The sequence below is a fragment of the Balaenoptera acutorostrata genome, chromosome 11, assembly GCF_949987535.1.
Source record: "Balaenoptera acutorostrata chromosome 11, mBalAcu1.1, whole genome shotgun sequence".
NCBI lineage: Eukaryota > Metazoa > Chordata > Mammalia > Artiodactyla > Balaenopteridae > Balaenoptera > Balaenoptera acutorostrata.
Window position 1 is genome coordinate 6838137 of NC_080074.1, and position 19228 is coordinate 6857364.

The following is a 19228-nucleotide window of genomic DNA, read 5'->3' on the forward strand; positions in this document are numbered from 1 at the left end:
AAAATGTCCATGTTTCAGTCAAAAGTCACTCATACCAAAGATCAGGAAAATCACACCCTGAAGGAGAAAAGACAATGGACATCAACACCACGATGACAGATGTTAGAATTATTGACAAGGATTTAAAAGCAGCCATCATAAATGTGTCGAGCAATTAACACTGCAATAAGTCTCAGCAAAGAAATAGAAAATGTGAAGAACCATTTAAAGTCGAAAAATACAGGGCTTCCCTGGTGGTGCAGTGGTTAAGAATCCGCCTGCCAATGCAGGGGACACGGGTACGAGCCCTGGTCCGGGAAGATCCCACATGCTGCTGAGCAACTAAGCCCGTGTGCCACAACTACTGAGCCTGCACTCTAGAGCCTGTGAGCCACCCCTACTGAGCCCATGTGCCACAACTACTGAAGCCTGCGCACCTAGAGTGCTCCGCAACAAGAGAAGCCACCATAATGAGAAGCCTGCACACCGCAACGAAGAGTAGCCCCTGCTCGCGGCAACTAGAGAAAGCCCGTGTGCAGCAACGAAGACCCAACACAACCAAAAATAAATGAATTTTTTAAATGTATTAAAAAAAAAAATACAGGGAATGCCTTGGAGGTCCAGTGGTTAGGACTTTGCTCTCTCACTGCTGGGGCCGTGGGTTTTATCACTGGTCAGGGAACTAAGATCCCACAAGCTGTGCGGTGCAGGCAAATAAAGTTGAAAAATACAATTACTCCCCCCCCCCCCAAAATGGAGAAGAATCAGTGAACTTGAAGTTAAAACAATAGAAACTACCCAACCTGAACAGCAGAGAAAATAGACTTAAAAAATAATAATGAAGGACTTTGGGGACCTATGGTACTAAAAAAGTCTAAAATCTGTGTAATCAGAGTCCCAGAAGGAGAAAAGTAAGCGTGGGGCTGAAAAGTAGTTGAAGAAATAATGGCTGTCAGGAGTTCCCTGGTGGCCTAGTGGTTAGGATTCTGGGCTTTCACTGCCGTGGTCTGGGTTCAATTCCTGGTTGGGGAGCTAAGATCTCACAAGCCATGTGGCATGGCAAAAAAAAACAGAAAGAAAGAAAGAATGGCTGTAAGCTTCCCAGAAATGGCAAAAGATGAAAACCTGCATGGGACTTCCTTGGCAGTGGTTAAGACTCCACGCTTCCAATGCAGGGGGCGTGGGTTTGATCTCTGGTCAGGGAGTAAGATCCCACGTGTTGCACAGCATGGCCAAAAGATTAAAAAAAGAAAAAACACCCCTGCAAATTCAGAGAAGCCTAAACAAGGTAAACCTAACGAAATTCACACCAAGACACATCACAGCTAAACTGAAAACTAAAGAAAAGAGAATCTCAAAAACAGCAAAAGAGAAATGCTATCTTACCTATAAAGGGATAGGAGATTCCTCATCAGAAACCATGAGACCAGAAGGAAGTGGCACACTTCAAATAGTGAAAGAAAATTATCGTCAACTGAGAATTCTATATCAAGTGAAAAATACCCTTCAGAACGTAGAGGGGACTTAGACATTCTTAGATGTAGGAAAACTAGGAGAATTTGTTGCCAGCAGCCCTACCCTAAAAGAATGGCTAAAGAAGAGCTCTGAACATAAAGGAGAAAATAAAAGAAGAAAACTTGGAGCATCAAAAAGGAAGGAAGAAGGAACAGCAGAAATAGTGAAACTTGGGTAAATATTTTCCTTCTTTTGTGTTTTCTAAATTATGGTTGATGGTTGAAGCAAAAATTATAACATTGATGTTCTCAATGTATGTAAAGGAAATATTTAAAACAATTACTTTATAAATGGGAAAGGACTAAGGGATATCAAGAGAAGGAAGGTTTCTACACTTAGAAATGTCAACAACATTGATAAAATGTCAACAGTATACTGTGGTAACTTGTGTGTATTTAATGTAATTCTTAGAACAACTTCTAAAAAAAGATAATACACCCCAAAACACTATAGATAAATCAAAATGGAATTCAAAAAAAAAAAAAATTCAAGTAACCCACAGGAAGGCAGAAAAAAGAAAAGAACAGAAAACAAAAAAGATGGGAGACTCAAGCCGTAACATCACTAATTCTGTTAAATGCAAGTGGTCTAAATATATCTATTGAAAGAGATTGGCAAAGTGGATGAAAAAGTGTGACTTAACTACATGCTATCTACAAGAAACTCACTTCAAATATAACTATAAGGTTGAAAGTAAAAGGATAGAAAAATATATCATGCAAACAATCAAAAAAGAAGTAGGTATATTAATATCAGATATATTGGACTTCAGAGCAAAGAAAAGTTACCAGGGACAGAGAGGGACATTATATAATGAAAATAGGGTCAACCCACCAAGAAGGTACAATCCTAGATACGTATTTATGAAACAATAGAGCTGCAAAACTGATACAAAAACTGATAGAATTGAAAGAAGAATAGCAAATCCACACTTCCACTGGAGACTTCAACACTTCTCTCTTAACAATAGGTAGAACAACTGGACAGAAAACCAGTAAGGATGTAGAAGAAGTTAACAACACTATCAGCCAACATGATCCAATCAATATAGAATACCTCACCCAACAAAAGAAGACACATTCTTTTCAAATATCCATGGAATGTTTACAAAGATAGTCCATATCCTGGCCCATAAAACAAAAGTCAACAAATGTGAAAGAATTGAGACCATACAAGCTCCTTGGTCACAGTGGAATCAGTAATCCCTGGGTTAAACATTGAAAGCTTTCCCTCTAAGAACAAAGGCAAGACAGGGATGTCCACTTTCACCAATTCTATTTAACTTTGTACTGGAGGTTCTAGCCAGGGGGTTCAGTGGGGGAAAAAAAGCATCAGATTGAAAAGAAAGAAGTAAGTTTATCTCTATTTGTAGATGGCATTGTCTTGTATATAGAAAATGCTAAGTAATCCACTAAAAGACAACTAGAACTGATAAACACAGCAAGGTTGCAGGATATCGATACACTTGCAATGAAAAATCTAAAAATCACATTAAGAAAATAAACAATTCCACTTAGCATAGAATCAAAAAGAATAAACTACTTATACATAAATGTAACAAGTGTTAGAATAGTTTTACATAAATATAACAAGGGTTAAACTCATAGTCTGAAAACTATAAAACATATTTTTAAAGAATTTAAAGGGAACCTGAGTAGCCAAAACAGTCTTGAAAAAGAATTGAAGGACTCACACTTCCTGATTTCAAAATTTAAGTACAAAGCTATCAAGACGGTGTGGTAATGGGACTTCCCTGGTTGTCCAGTGGTTAAGACTCCACACTACCAATGCAGGGGGCGCAGGTTCGATCCCTAGTTGGGGAACTAAGATCCCACGTGCCGTGTGGCGTGGCCAAAAAAAAAAAAACCTAACTATTAAAGTATAGAGGGCTTCCCTGGTGGCACACTGGTTAAGAATCCACCTGCCAGTGCTGGGGACACGGGTTCATGCCCTGGTCCGGGAAGATCCCACATGCCGCGGAGCAACTAAGCCCGTGTGCCACAACTACTGAGCCTGCGTGCTGCAACTACTGAAGCCTGTGCCCCTAGAGCCCGTGCTCCTACAACAAGAGAAGCCATCGCAATGAGAAGCCCGTGCACCGCAACCAAGAGTAGCCCCCGCTCGCCCGCCGCAACTAGAGAAAGCCCGCGTGCAGCAACGAAGACCCAACACAGCCCAAAAAAATAATAAAGAAATAAATTAAATAAAGAAATAGAAAAAAAATTTTTTTAAATAATAAAGTATAGGAAGTCTTGAAAACGAGAAAATTCTTAAAAAAAAAAAAAGTATGGTACTAGCATAAGGATAGACATATAGATCAATGGAATACAGTGGAGAGTCCAAAAGTAAGCCTCACATATCCGGTCAATTAATTTTTTTTTTTTTGGCTGCGTCCGGTGGCTTGCAGGATTTTAGTTCCCTGACCAGGGGTCGAACCCGTGCCCCATGTAGTGGAAGCGTGGAGCCCTAACCACTGGACCACCAGGGAATTCCCCTGGTCAATCAATTTTTGACAAGGGCGCCAAGACAATTCAGTGGGGAAAAAGAATAGTCTTTTCAACAATGGTGCAGACAACTGGATATCCACAAAAAACAAATTTCATCAAAATTTAAAAATTTGTGCTTTAAAGGACACCTTTGACAAAGTGAAAAGACAACTCACAGGAGATAGGAGAAGATGTTTGCAAATCATATATCTGATGAGGGAATTGTGTTCAGAAAAGATGAAAAATGAAACTCAATAATAAAAGGACTGGCACTTCCCTGGTGGTCCAGTGGTTAAGACTCTGTGCTCCCAATGCAGGGGGCCCAGGTTTGATCCCTGGTCAGGGAACTATATCCCGCGTGCTGCAACCAAGACCCAGCACAGCCAAATAAATAAATATATAGTTTAAAAAATAAAAATAAAAGGACAAATAACCTCCCAAAATGAGCAAAGGATTTGAATAGACATTTCTCAAAAGAAAAAAAAAGATACACAAATGGCCAACAAGCACATGAAAAGATGCTCAACCTCATTAGTCATTAGGGAAATTAAATCAATATCCAGTAAGATACCACTTCAGTACAGTATCTTCCAGTAAGATACTTCTAATCAAAGATAGATAATAACAAGTCAAGGTAAGGATGTGGAGAACTTGGAAACCTCATACATTGCTGGTGGGATTTTTTTTCAATTAGTTTATTTATTTATGGCTGCGTTGGGTCTTCGTTGCTGTGCGCGGGCTTCTTATTGTGGCGGCTTCTGTTGTTGCGGAGCACGGGCTCTAGGCGCGTGGGCTTCAGTAGCTGTGGCTCGAAGGCTCTAGAGCACAGGCTCAGTAGTTGTGGCGCATGGGCTTAGTTGCTCCGCGGCATGTGGGATCTTCCCAGACCAGGGCTCGAACCCATGTCTCCTGCATTGGCAGGCAGATTCTTAACCACTGCGCCACCAGGGAAGCCCTGGTGGGATTTTTAAATGGGACAGCCACTTTGGAAAACAGTTTGGCTGTTCCTCAAAAAGTTAAACATAGGGCTTCCCTGGTGGCCCTGGTGGTCCATTGACAGATGAATGGATAAAGAAAATGTGGTATATACATATAATGAAATATTATTCAGCCTTAAAAAGACAGGAAGTTCTGATACATGCTACAACATTAATTAACCTTGAAAACATGGTAAGTGAAATAAGATGCAAGAGGACCTTATATGAAGTACCTAATGTAGTCAAACTCATAGAAACAGAAAGTAGAATAGTGGTTAACAGGGGCTGGGAAGAGGGGAAAGTGGGTACAGACTTTAAATTTGGGACAGTGAGAAAGTTCTGGAGGTGGATAATGGGGACAGTTGCACAACAATGTGAATGTACCAAATGCCACTACATTGTACACTTAAAAATGATTAAAATGGTGAGTTTTATGTTTATTTTACCACAATTTTAAAAAAAGGAATGAAATACTGATACATGCTGCAACATGGATGAACCTTGAAAAAATTATGCTAAGCAAAGGAAGCCAGTCACAAAAGACCACATATTGTACGATTCCATATATATGAAATGTCCAGAATAAACAAGTCCATAGCGGGCGACTAGTGGGTACCAGGGGCTGAAGGCAGAAGGAGAAGATTGGGTGGCTGGTAATGGGTATGGGGTTTCTTTTTAGGATTCTCAAAATGTTCTAGAATTAGATAGCAGTGATGGTGGCACAACCTTGTGAATATACTAAAACCCACCGAATTACATACTTTGAAACAGCGGGTTTTATGGTATGTGAATTATATCTCAATAAAGCTGTTATGAAAAACTTAGTGACTTAAAACAGCAAGAATAATTTATGTTCTCAGTATTCCGCTACTTGGGCAGGGCTTAGCAGGGATGACTCGTCTCTCCGCCACATGGTGTTAGTGGGGTTCACTCCTACAGCTTCGTTCCATCAGTACAGCTGGGGCTAGAACAACTTGCCGCAGACCGGCTGCAGAAAGCTAGAAGTTCCTGGCGGTGAGGGGTAAGGAACTGAAAAGCACCAGTATGGGGTCAGAAGGGCCAAGACAACTGATGGTTGCAAGGCGAGTTTATTCAAAGAGCATGAATGTATATATAGGTTTAGTATGGAACGAATATTAGACAATAAATCAGTAAACCTTGTATTTCCACATAATTCTGTCGCCACTATCTATGCGCCACTATCTATGCGTCAGCATGCCTTATGGGCCATTCTCTGGAGATACAGACTTCCCCTTCAGGGCAGCACGTCCTTCTTCTGGGGAACAACCAGGGGCTCTTAGATCCAGAGCAGGCACCTGGAACGAAACTGGCCGCAAGCCATTTTCCTTTTTTACGCTCAATACCGCAGCGTCAGGAGTGCATACCAAGAAAGAGACAAGCAGTTCTCCGGAAAGCAGAAAGCTGAATAAGCTTACAGCTTGGGGGCCACCACAACAACTGATACAACTTAATTCACACAACTCAGCTGGCAGCCTCCCTCTCTCCATTTGGTCTCTCTCTCTCAGAAGTCTAGGTCAAGTTTCTTTATATGGCTAGATCCCAGGAGGATGGAGGCTATAAGCTTAAATCGTGGGCTTGAAAACCCCAGTATATGACTTCTGTCACAATCTGTTGGTCAAAGCAAGTCACAGACTGGCCAGATTCAAGTAGGGACATAGCCTCCAGCTCTTGATGAAAGGAGTGGCAGGTATTTACAGGGCTGGGAGGAATTGTTGGCAGCTATCTTTAGAAAAAATCTCCCAGAGATTATTTGAAGCTGAAAAAATAGGACCTTTGCTTCCAGCAATAAGCAGAACTAAGTTATATGGAAAACCCTCTCCTTACAAAACACCTAGAAACTCTTCATATAACAACCTTCCTTTCATTGCTGTACACCTGTGAAAATAAGGAATATCTCCAGGCACAAAAATGAAGAATCTAGATATTGGAATGTTAAGTTAGCAGTGAAGATATAGCTACCCTACAGGTATTTGTTGATACAAGGACTTAAATACTGGATTTCAAAGGCTAAAGAGGGAAGAGGAGACAAAGCTATCAGTCTACTCAAGGTGGCGTGTTGGAACTTAGAGCCGTGCACTAAATTCCCTAGTGGTATCTCCTGGGATTACCTACCAAATAAACTACTTGCGCCTCAATCCTTGTCCCAAGGTCTGCTTCTGGGAGAACCCACTCTAGAACAATTGGTACCAGAAGGGAGTCTAAGAAATAGATACTCAGAATTAGATTCTGGAATTGGAAGACTCAACAGCTAGATGGCAACAAAGATCCAGTTGGTGACAGTAACTGGAGTAGGTATTATGGTGGATTAAAGATAGCTGCAAATTATTTGACACTCTTCCCTTCAAGAGGTGGGGTCTGTGCCCCTCCTGAATCTGAGTAGGCTCTGTAACTGTTTTAACCAGACATGAGTCAGCCAGCTTCTGGCCCCAGACTTTGAAAGGTTGGCCACTTCCCCACTTCCTACCCCTGGAACACCCTCTGGAGGCCTTGAGCCACCACGTATGAAGACTCACTACTGAGACCATATACTGGGAAAGCCATGGGTAGGTGCTCTAGCTGACAGTCCCACGTGAGCCCAGCCTTCCAGCCATCCCTGCTAAGATGCCAGATATGTGTGAACCTGACTTGGACCCTTCAGACCAGACCATATGCAGACTGAATACCACAGAGTGACCTCAGTCAATGCTATATGGAGCAAAGGAATCACCTGGCACAAATTCCTAACCCACAAAATCATGAGAGATAATAAAACAGCTATTGTTTTGAGCAGTTAAGTTGTGGGGAAATTTGTTATGCAGCAACAGCTAGCTGAAATTTGTGGTGATAACACTTGGCATGCTGAATCTCATAATTACTAAGACTCATCTCTTCTGCCCTGGGATGGGGCACATTGGGGAAGGGGGTACACTGGCTTAGGCAATGTCTCTAACATTTGAGATACATGGGGCAATGGTGATTTATATGGAAAGTGAACTTGATTATTATTAAGTGGCAATGATGTGCTGAGGAAGAAAATAACAGTCTCAGGACAGACATTTATCAATCCATGGCCCAGTGTGAAAGCCAGGAGGCTTCAATATCAGTGTTTAAAGACTCTTGTCTATGGCAGCCTGTACTGATGAAGGCCCAGAACCTGCCTGAGAAGAGTAGAGTTCTGCAGCAGGCCAAAAAGATGACTCTGCTAAAGCCTGTGCTACAGTCGTGGTCACAGAAGGGAAGGAGTGAGACACTGAAACCTAGCACGGGGACATCTGGTAGATGGGCTTAAGGATCTTGAACCCCAGATTCCCATTAACCCCCTGAGCCAGTAGAAGTGGCCCATTCCCTCTTGCTTGAGAATAGCAGCCTCTTACCTGGAGACCACGCAAAGTACCCTCTGTGATGGTTAATTCTTTTTTTTTTCCCCGTGAGGCTTGCAGGACCTCAGTTCCCTGACCTGGGACCAAACCTGGACCCCAGCCAGCAATGAAAGCCTGGAATCCCAACCACTAGGCCAGCAGGGAGCTCCCTGTAACGGTTAATTCTATATGTCAGTTTGACAGGGATAAGGGAGCCCAGATAACTGGTAAACAAATTCTTTCTGGGTGTGTCTGTGAGGGTGTGTCCAGTAGAGATCAGCCTTTGAATTGGTAGCCTGGATAAGACGATGGCCCTCACCAGTGTGCGTGGGCATCACCTAATCTGTTGGGGGCCCAAACAGAACAAAAAGGCAAAGGAAGGGTAAATTGGCTCCCTCTGCTTGACCTGGGACGTCCATCTTCTTCTGCCCTCGGACATCCGTGCTCCTGGTTCTCAGACCTCCACACACAGACTTAACCAAACCACCGGCTTTCCTGGTTCTCCAGCTTCCAGACAGCCGGTCGTGGAGCTTCTTGGCCTCCATAATCACATGAGCCAATTTTTATAATTAATCTCCTCTTTCTTTCTTTCTTTCTTTCTTTCTTTCTTTCTTTCTTTCTTTCTTTCTTTCTTTCTTTCTTTCTCTCTCTCTCTCTCTCTCTCTCTCTCTCTCTCTCTCTCTCTCTTTCTTTCTTTCTTTCTTTTCTTATCTCTATATCCTATTGGTTCTGTTTCTCTGGAGAACCCTGACTAATACACCCCCTAAGGTAGAAGCCTTGAAGCAATGCTTTCCCGCCTCAAGATCTTCTCCCCTAAGTTCCCTCTTTGCTTCTGGACCAATAATTATGATCGAGTCTCCCCACAGCCCAACTGGGGAAGTCCTGTCCCTGCCACGAGAGAACTGAGATGATTCCCCACACTGGCTGCAGAAACTGGCTGAGATGTGCCAGCAGCAACAAGAACAGGTCCGAGGTGGGTCTTGGGGGTTCTGGTGGGAAGAGAGCAGAATGTTGGCTTGGGTGAGGGAGCGCTCACAGACAGGGAGCCACTCCTCCGAGGCTCAGGATGCGATCTGGCAAGACCCCTGGAGCCAGTCCTGATATGCCACTGGGATGGCTCCTTGAAGTGTGGAAGAAATGGTGGCCCCACTAAACAAGAGGGAGGTAACAGAACGATCTTGGCAGGGTATTGAGAAGGGACCAAAAGGCTCAGAGGTGGACGTAAGACCAGAGAACCCAGCTGGCTGCACGCTCAGAGGGCCCACAGGAGCTGCCTTCACTCAAGCACAATGAATGCACGAGTGAGGAGCACTGATACCACAGGGGGCTCGGGGGGCTGCCTCTGAGGCCAGAGGGGTGGACAGTACCTTGGAGCTGGGCTCCCAGAGGTCAGTGGGGATGATAGGATTCCAGAGAGCAGAGGTTGGGTTGATGTAACTACCAGAACGGGAGCAAGGCCAAGTGGCAGCCAGGGAGCTTGGGCCTGCAGGGTTCTGTGCTGATGGCTAGCAGACCGTGGTATACCCAGGGACTATGGCAACCATGATATTTCTTGACTTTTATCATCAAAGAAAGATGGAAAACAAGTAAACAGGAGGCTAACGCCAGCTGCTAATGGAAAAATCTCAACCCCTCATCCAGTTTCTGGGCCCAAGTCAGTCCTCAGACCCAGAGGTCACTGATTGAAAGGGAGGCTGGGTCCCCTTGAGAAGAATGCTGTAATGGCAGAGCGAACATTTGCAGTAGCAATTCCACCAGGCCTTCCCCAAAGGGGCCCACAGCCACTTCCAAGAAGTAACTGTACACTGGGACAAGGGGAATACTGGAAATTTCAAGGGGAGTTGGGTACATGGTCTGAGTGGGCCTTTGGTCATCAGAAAAATAGAGTCCTTGGACTTCTCTCCTCTGTCTACATTCACTCCCTGGGTGATGGCACTTTCTCTCATAGCTTTCAATAACATCTGTACATCACCAGCTCCCACATGTATTTCCCAAGTCAGACCTCTTCTGTGATCTTCAGTTTCATATCTATCTGCCCACCTGACCTCTCCCCTGGGATGTCTAATGGGCATCTCAACGTGGTCCACAGCGAAGTCCAGATCTGCCCACGCTTTCCTGCTCCAAGCCCACCTCTCCTACAGTCTTCCCATCTCAGTAAATGACAACACCATTCTTCTAGTTGCTCAGACACTGAAACCTGGCAGTAGTCCTGGATCTCTCTTTTTTCTCACACTGCATATCCGATCGGTCAGCAAATCCCACTGGAATTGTTCAGAACATACCCAGAATCCAACTAGTCACCACCTCCACTGCTACTTCCTTGGTGACCAAGCCATCATCTTTCCCCCAGATTATTGTGATGGTGTCCTAAACAACCCTGCTGCTGCCCTTGCCCCCCACAGTCTGACTGTAATACAGTGACTCCTCTCTGCTCAAAATCCCACAGTGGCCCCCATCACACTCAGAGTAACAGTTAAAGTGCTTCCAGTGGCCTACCTGATCCTACCTGACCCACCAAGGCCCCCGCCCCGTGACCGATTCTTCCTCTGGCTCACTGTGCTCTCCGCTATTTCTCTACCACACCAGGTAGGCTCCAGCCTCAGGGCCCCTCACCAGTTCCCTCTGCCCAGAATCTCTTCACCTGAACGCCCTGCTCCCCCACCTCCTTCAGTATTTTGTTCAAATGTCACTTCAATGAGGGCTTCGTCTTATTTGAAATGACAACACCTTCCCTCACCACACTCCCCGCACTGTGCACTGATGCGTATGGTTTATACGTTGCTTCTTTAGATGTTTACTGGTTTCTTTTTTATTATTATTATTTTTCAAGTTATTTGTTTATTTTTGGCTGCGCCGGGTCTTCGTTGCGGCATGCGGGATCTTTAGTTGTGACATGCATGCGGGATCTAGTTCCCCGACCAGGGATTGAACCTCGGCCTGCTGCATTGGGAGCGCACAGTTTTACTCACTGAACCACCAGAGAAGTCCCTGGGGTCATAGTTTCTTTCCCTCGTTAGGAAATAAACTCTGGGAAGGCTCTATTTTATTTCACCCCTGTATCTCTAGCGCTGAGGACAGTGCCAGGAGTATTCACTGCTATTTGTGGAATGGATGAATGAATGAACGGAAAGTAGAGGTCGCACCCGTGAGCGGCCCAGCTCTACGCCATTTATCCCCACATTCACGCGCAGACTTTATTCCGAGCAAATGAAGGTGGCGCCCTGGGAGGACTGCAGGAGGGAGCGGGCGGGGGGGCGGGGAGTAGGGGCCGGGATAGGCGGGCCTGGAACCGAGGGGCGGGGCCCCCAGGCGGCGCCGTCGTTACGGAAACGGCTCTCTGAGCCGAACTACAACTCCCAGCGGCCCCCGCGGCTTCCGGTTGGCAAGATGGTGGCGCGCCGGAGGAAGCGTGCGGCGCGGGACCCTGAGAAGGGAATTCTGAGCCCGCCGGGCTACTCAGGTGAGGGGCTGCGGGACGCGGGGCCGGGGGACGGCCAGGCTTCGTCGGGAGGAGGCTCGGGGTCGGCAGTGGCTCGGGGCCCCCAGGAGCAACCACACAGTTGGACATGAGCCCCTGAAGGTTGTGAGGCCCGGGGCCCCCCAAGACCCACGCGGCGCCCTGTTCCCATCTGGCTCCACTCGCCCGGGACGAGCCTAGTTTGGCCAACGCTTCCCTTGAGTGAAGCCACCTCTGTCTACACTCTCCCAGGGCGAACCCGCGTCCGTCTACACTCTCCCCCTGAGGTGCGCCCATCCGCTTACCAGCTCCCCTTTGCAGTTCCTAGTCCAGCCCCCTCAGCGCTCACCTGGCCTGTGCCCTCCGCACTGGTTCTCCTGCCTTCCGTTTTCCACCCAGGAGCCAGAATGTTCTTTCTAAAGTCAGATTTAAAGCAGATCTTGCCTCACACGCCCATACCCACTGAATTCCCTCCAGTGGCTAAAGTTAGCACCTAAAACAAAATCCAGACTTCCCACCATTGACCTGCGTGGCCCCGCATGGCCTGGCTCCGGCTAACCTACAGCTCTGTCTTTCTGTTTCTCTGAGGCAGCAAGCTTTACACCCTCAGCGTTTTTGTACTTACTGGGACTTCTTCCTCAGACAGCTCTGCGCTGTTACACGGCTTCCTGTCATTCTGGTCTAGGCTTTAATGTTTCTTCCTCAAAGAGGTGGTCCCGATCGATGGCCTGTCCTAAGGCTTCTGCCACCCATCACCCTGCACTACTTCACTCTGTGTGTTTCCTTCCTGTTTGATACGACCTTGTTACATGCTTACTTGTTGTCCTTTTCTCCCTTCACCATGTGAGCTCCCTGAGAGCAGGGATTGCAACTGTATCCTCACTGTGCTCTGAAGAAGGTGGTGAGAAAAGCAGAACATTCCTTAGCTTGATGAGGATTAGAGTTTATGGGAATGCCAGCGATGATCTTGATCATCACACGAGGGTCTTCCCTGGCGGTCCAGTGGTTAGGACTCCGTGCTTCCACTGCAGGGGGCACGGGTTCGATCCCTGGTCAGGGAACTAAGATCCCGCATGCCATGGTGTGTCCAAAAAAAAAAAAAAATCACACAAATAGAGACATAGAGACCGTGAGAGAAGTTAAGAAGGCACAGAGCAGGTGGATCTAACCTGGCATGTGAAGCTCTCCTGAGGAAGTGAAGTGAAAACCTGAAGAATGGGTGGAAGGACGAGGGTTGATGTTTCAGGAAGGGGAGAGCATGTGTGAGGCCCTGGCTTATTGGAGGAACAGAGAGGAGGCCAGAGGGGCCAGCATGTGGTGTGGAGGTGGGAGGGGGCGGTGAGAAGAGGCTGCAGAGGTGGCCACGGTAAGGATTTGGCTGTTTACCCCAAGAGCAGCGGAGTTTGGACTTCTCTCCTTTCGCATCCTGTTCACATTCTCTCTCCCACAAGCTTGGGAGCCCTTTCTGGGCAGATTATCTGTTCACCCTCCCAGCCTGCATAATAGCCTGCACAGGCCTTGCCTAGGGGAAGGGCTCAGTGAAGGGTGGATGGACAGACAGACACACAGGACTAGAAAGGGACAGCCTGAACCTGACTTTCATGCTGTCCCTCCCCGCCCCCATTTTCCTTCCAGCCATTCCCATCAAATTCTCTGAAAAGCAGCAGTCTTCTCATTACCTCTACGTGAGAGAGCACAAAGTTCGAGAAGGCACCAAGTCTTCCTGGCCTCAGAAACGGACCCTTTTTGTCCTCAATGTGCCCCCATACTGCACAGAGGTAAACTGGTGTCTGGGAGGGAACCTGAGCCTGGGGCGGGGGCTCCAGGCAGAGCTGGGCTCCTACGGGCCCCCCACCAAGTCCTTAGTGGTGCAGTGGAAACAGCTAACTGAAGCCCTGATGGGTGGTATCTGTAAGGCTGCCTCTCTTGTGACAGGAGACTGGCCTTTTAAAGGTGTGTTGTAAAAAATATAATTCTCTAGGGAACCCAGAGCTTTTTATGTGTTACCCAGGATTGTTTGAGTTATGTGTTTTTTTCCCCTGATTATAAAATTGATACATGTCCATTGCAGGTACTGTTAATAATACAGCTGAAATGTTCTGTCGCTTAAAGCGATCGATGCATAACTGTCTCTGTCTGCCATAATTCCATGTGAAGACAGAGACACATGTTCTCAAACATTTTTCTTGAGTATTGTGAAAGTTGTGCCAACTACTTGTGTGACATCTGACAACATAATCATTGTCATTTTTTTAAAAAATTGAGGGACGGGACTTCCCTGGTGGTCCAGTGGTTAAGACTCCGTGCTCCCAATGCAGGGGGCCCAGGTTCGATCTCTGGCTGGGGAACTAGATCCCGCATGCCGCAACTAAGAGTCTGCGTGCCACAACGAAGATCCCTCGTGCCGCAGCTAAGACCCAGCACAGCCAAATAAATAAATAAATGTTAAAAAAAAATAAAAATCTGATACATGTCCATAGGAAAAGTAGAAGAAAATAAAATTACCTCTGAGTCTACTATGCAGACATGTCTGTTAATTTTTTTTCACAAAAGCTGTTAAATTTAGTATTTCATTAATTTACAGAAGAGAAACTAAGGGAATTGCTGGATTTTCGATGTTTTTTTTCAGAAAAGAAATACTAATTTCAAAAAGATTCCTCTACAGTTAAAGAGAAAAAGAAACAGTGAGAGGAGAGGGTGTCATTTTTAACCTTTACTGAAGACTAATGTATGTATGGAGAAGGGCCTGGACCCAAGTGTAGCACTCACTGCATTTCACAAACTGAGCAAACCTGTGTCATCAGTACCCAGGTCGAGAAACAGAACATCACCTGCACCCCCAGAAATCCCGTCATGCCCCTCCCCCCCACCAAGGATAACCAGCATCCTGATTCCAACGGAGTAGATTTAACTCTTTTTTTTTGGCTGTGCCTCACGGCATGTGGGATCTTAGTTCCCCAACCAGGGATTGATCCCGTGCCCCCTGCAGTGGAAGCATGGAGCCCTAATCACTAGACAGCCAGGGAATTCCCAGATTTAACTCTTTTTAAATGGCTGATTCAGGTAGTAAAACTTAGTTGGTTGTCTTATAAAATCAGACTACTCAGAATAAAACTAAAAATGTCCCCACCTCTTCTTGTAATAATTTTTTTAAAAAAGTTGAGAACCCACTCCTACTTTATGGATCATTCACTTTTTTTTTTTTATTATTATTTATTTATTTTTGGCTGCGTTGGGTCTTTGTTGCTGTGCACAGGCTTTCTCTAGTTGCGGCGAGCAGGGGTTACTCTTTGTTGCGGTGCGCGGGCTTCTCATTGCGGTGGCTTCTCTTGTTGCGGAGCAAGGGCTCCAGGCACGCAGGCTTCAGTAGTTGTGGCTCGCGGGCTCTAGCGTGCAGGCTCAGTAGTTGTGGTGCACAGGCTTAGTTGCTCCATGGCATGTGGGATCTTCCTGGACCGGTGCTCAAACCCGTGTCCCCTGCATTGGCAGGCAGGTTCTTAACCACTGCACCACCAGGGAAGTCCCGGATCATTCACTTTCAAACAGAGAAATCCCTTTCAGGAACAGACCAAGCGTACCCTGGGCACGTGCTTCTAGCAGGGTCCTGTCTCCTCCCTCCCGAGTCCCCGGCCAGTGGACTTTTTACCCACAGCTTTGAACGTGAAAATTCACAAGGTTGCTGTCTGGGGCCGTGGGGGGCCGGGGTTGTGACCTCTGTGTTGAGGAGGTGGTGGCTTGCCCAGGCCCTCTGTGCACGCCCCCAGGTTGGACTCCGAGACCTTCTGGGCCCCGGTCCCCTGGCAGTGCTGCCCAGGGCGGAGGGAGGCTCCAGAAAAGCCCTGTAGCCGCTCATACTGTGCTTCTCTCCGGCCACGGCAGGAGTGCCTGTCCCGCCTGCTGTCCCCCTGCGGCCCTGTCCAGTCGGTGGAGTTACAGGAGAAGCCGGATCTTGCTGAGAGCCCAAAGGAGCCAAAGTCAAAGTTCTTTCACCCCAAGCCAGTTCCTGTAAGCCTCCAGTACTGGGGTCTGCTTGAATGATGGTGTGGGTCGGGCTAGGGCAGTGTCCCCAGTGCGTAAGGGGAAGGTGGCGTCGGGGGCGGCAGTGGGACTTGCGTTTCCTGTGCTCAGGCCAGTCCTGGCCTGTGTGGTCTAGGAGGGCTGTCAGGTAAACAGCTGCCACTCCTTTCCCATATTTGCCATGTCCTTTAGCTTCCTGTCTGGCTCTTTCCATTGCCCTGGGTGAAAGCTCAGAGGCATCTCTGCTCACTGCCCGAGGGGCCTCCCTGAGCCACCCACTGCGTCCCGCATTGAGGTCGATTCTTCCTGAGGCTTGGTGGCCTGGGCCTCGTTTCCCTGTGTGCCTTGAGTCCACACCTCCTCCTGTTTAGTGGAGTGTGAACTAGTGAGCGCGCCCCGTCTGTCTGTCCACTCCTGGCCCAGGCAGACACGCGCTTCACTGAGTCCCTCCCACACCTGGAACGAAGGCCCTGAGTGTCTCACCTCTCCCTGGTGAAGAGGTGGGATCGGGTCATTTTTAGCAGAAGTTGCATAACTAGGAGTGTGGCCGCCCCACCCCTGGGTTAGAACAACCTCCTGGTTACCTTCACGTTCAGGAACAGCCCGGCACATCTCCCCCGGCCCCGCGACAAGTCAGGCTGAGGGCAGGGGGCAGCCCTTGGGCCAGGCCTGGGATGGCTGGGAGGATGGGAAGGCTCCCGGCACTGACATCTCTCCTCCTCCCAGGGCTTCCAGGTGGCCTATGTGGTGTTCCAGAAGCCACGTGGGGTGTCAGCTGCCTTGGCCCTGAAGGGCCCTCTGCTGGTCTCGACAGAGAGTCACCCTGTGAAGAGCGGCATTCACAGTCAGTACCTCGGGTGCCAGCGGGCGCCTCCTTCCTGTGCCCGGGGTCGGGGAGGGGAGCTTTGTGGGCTGGCGTCTGCCGTGTCCCCTCGCCCTCAGAGCAGGTGTGGGAGGCTTGAGCTTGGCACTCGGGGTGGGCATGGGTGAGGGCCCAGCTTGCCACTACTAGGCTCCTCCTCACCCCCCGAACCCTGGCCCACGAGTCTCCATCCCTGCGGCCTGTGTGGGAAGATCCCGACTGGCCTGCCAGGTCCTGGGCGGGGCCCCGAGGGGCGGGCCTGGAATCCCGTGTCTCTCGCTCCCTCCTCCCTCAGAGTGGATCAGAGACTACGCAGACTCGGTGCCGGACCCCGAGGCCCTGAGGGTCGAGGTGGACACGTTCATGGAGACGTACGACGAGAAGATGGCTGAGGTGGGGCTTCCGCACGGGCGGCTGGTGGAGTCCAGGCTCCTCTCTCTCTGCTGAGTCCTGGGCCTCCTGGCTGGGTAACATCTAGTCGCGGAATGGTCTCTAGGGAACGGACGGTCAAGGGTGGAGGAGGAGGCAGCGTCAGCACGTCTGCCCTCCGCCCTTTCCCCACGCTCAGCTGCTCACGCTGTGCCGCGGCGCCAGGGCGGTCCCGGTGCCAGGGTGGTCCCCGTGCCAGGGCGGTCCCGGTGCCAGGGTGGTCCTGGGCACGGGAGGGAGAGCGGAGAAGAGGAGGTGAGGTGCTCCTGGGCTGCAGGGCGGCTCCCAGGCACCTGCCCGTCACAGGGCCACGTTCTTTGCAGGAGGAGGCTAAGGCCAAGGAGGAGGAAGGGGTCCCCGACGAGGAGGGCTGGGTGAAGGTGACCCGCCGCGGCCGGCGGCCGGTGCTCCCGAGGACGGAGGCGGCCAGCCTGCGGGTGCTGGAGAGGGAGAAGCGGAAGCGTGCACGCAAGGAGCTGCTCAACTTCTACGCCTGGCAGCACCGCGAGACCAAGATGGAGCGTAAGGGCGCGCCCCAGGCCCCTGTCCTTCGGCCCCCTGCCCTGGGCGCCCGGGCTGTGGACGCGGTCTTGTGGCCGCTCTGCCAGCCCTGGCCAGACACGGAGCTCCTGACGGCCTGCGCTAGGCCTGCGGGAGGGTAGGGCGTTCTTGGGCGCAGACTTCCCAACAGGCTCTGGGGTTAGGGTCCCAGCCTGGCAGCGTCCCCGTGTCGTGGGCTCCCTGTTGCTCCCAAGGCAGCTGCGGGTGTCTCTGGGTATTGAGGCTGCACGGGCACCTGGGATGTAGGCCCCACTTCCAGGCCCCCGTCAGCCTCCGGCAGGGAGGCACACGCAGAGGGTGGCTTTCAGGAGCTCACGGCGGGGGTGTGTTGGGGTCGGGGCCAGGGGGCGGCCTGCGGGGAGAGCGCCTTGGGGGAGCCCTTGACCACCTGTGGCTGCTCTCGGTGGCAGTGACGCTGAGCTCGCGGCCCGGGCCGCCTTGTCTCCTGCTGGCAGGACGGCTTCCCTGTGGACCCGGGAGAGGGTCCTGGCCTTGCACGGGGGGAGGCCCTGGTCACACTGCGCTCTCACCTGCCTCACTGCTCCTGCCCACCCCCTGCCCACCCCCTTCCGCTCCTTCGCTCCGCGCTCCTCTGGACCCGCCTGACGGGCCTCCACCAGCCTCCCCTGCCTTGGGCTCAAAACCCCACACCCGGCACCCCGACCCGGTCACTCGGTGACCAGAGTCGCCGCATGAATTCTGTGGCAGTCTCGGGGTGGCGGCCCCTTACTTGCGTGCCCCCGGACTGAGAGCTGCCGTGAGGAGGGGCTGGGAGAGGTGTCCCGGGACCTTCTTCCTTCACCTTGGGGGGGCGTTGGAGGCGGGGTGTAAGGGGGCAAGTGCCCTTTTGCTTTCTCTGCTTTCTCTTTGACCTGGTGAGTTTTCCGTCTGAAACCTCGGGCGTGCCTTCCGCTCCACTTCAGCCTCTGCCCTCCGACTGGGCTGCAGTCCGGTTCCAGTTCCGGTTCCCACCGCAGAGGCGACGGGGGCGCCGTGCTGAGCGCCCCCAGCGGGGAGTGGGGACTGAGGGAGGGGTGGCTGCCCTCACGAGTGGGGGCAGCGGGGGCAGCTCCCGCCGGGCCTGATCCCGGCCCTGTCTCCTCCCCGCTCTCGCCCCAGATCTTGCGCACCTGCGCAAGAAGTTCCAGGAGGACAAGCAGAGGATCGAGCTGATGCGGGCCCAGCGCAAGTTCCGACCCTACTGAGCCTCACCTGCCCGCGGGCCCCGTGGAGAGGGGTGGTGACTGGGTGGCAGCGCGCGGCCAGCGAGGACACAGGGCCTGCAATACTCATCTCAGTGGCCGTGCCCAGGCTGAGGGGCCACGCGTCAGCCCCAGAGATCTGAGCCCACGTGATGTGGGGTGCAGGACAGTGTCACCCTTTGGTTCCTGTGCTTTGGCAGTCCTGGGGCCCAGCGCAAGGACTTGGACTCCAGAAGCCACTGGCCCAGGAAGTGGCTCCTTCCCTGTCCTGGGCTCTGTCCCCAGCCTGTCTCTGGACTCTCCTCTCAGGGCTGAGTGTCTGCTGTGTTCTCCCCTTCCTCCTAACAGAGAAGCCCCCGCGCGCAGTGAGACAGCCTCAAAAGC

At 50.1% G+C, this 19228-nt stretch overlaps 1 protein-coding gene across 1 annotated transcript; it reads left to right on the top strand.

Moving 5' to 3' along the window:
* Positions 1 to 11687: 11687 nt before the first annotated feature.
* RRP7A (ribosomal RNA processing 7 homolog A) lies at positions 11688 to 19130 on the top strand. Its single transcript, XM_007189144.3, has 7 exons — positions 11688 to 11776; positions 13409 to 13551; positions 15653 to 15778; positions 16517 to 16634; positions 16948 to 17045; positions 17405 to 17603; positions 18762 to 19130. Exons 1-7 carry the CDS (start codon positions 11704 to 11706, stop codon positions 18845 to 18847), a joined length of 843 nt encoding a protein of 280 aa, XP_007189206.2. The 5' UTR covers positions 11688 to 11703; the 3' UTR covers positions 18848 to 19130.
* Positions 19131 to 19228: the final 98 nt, after the last annotated feature.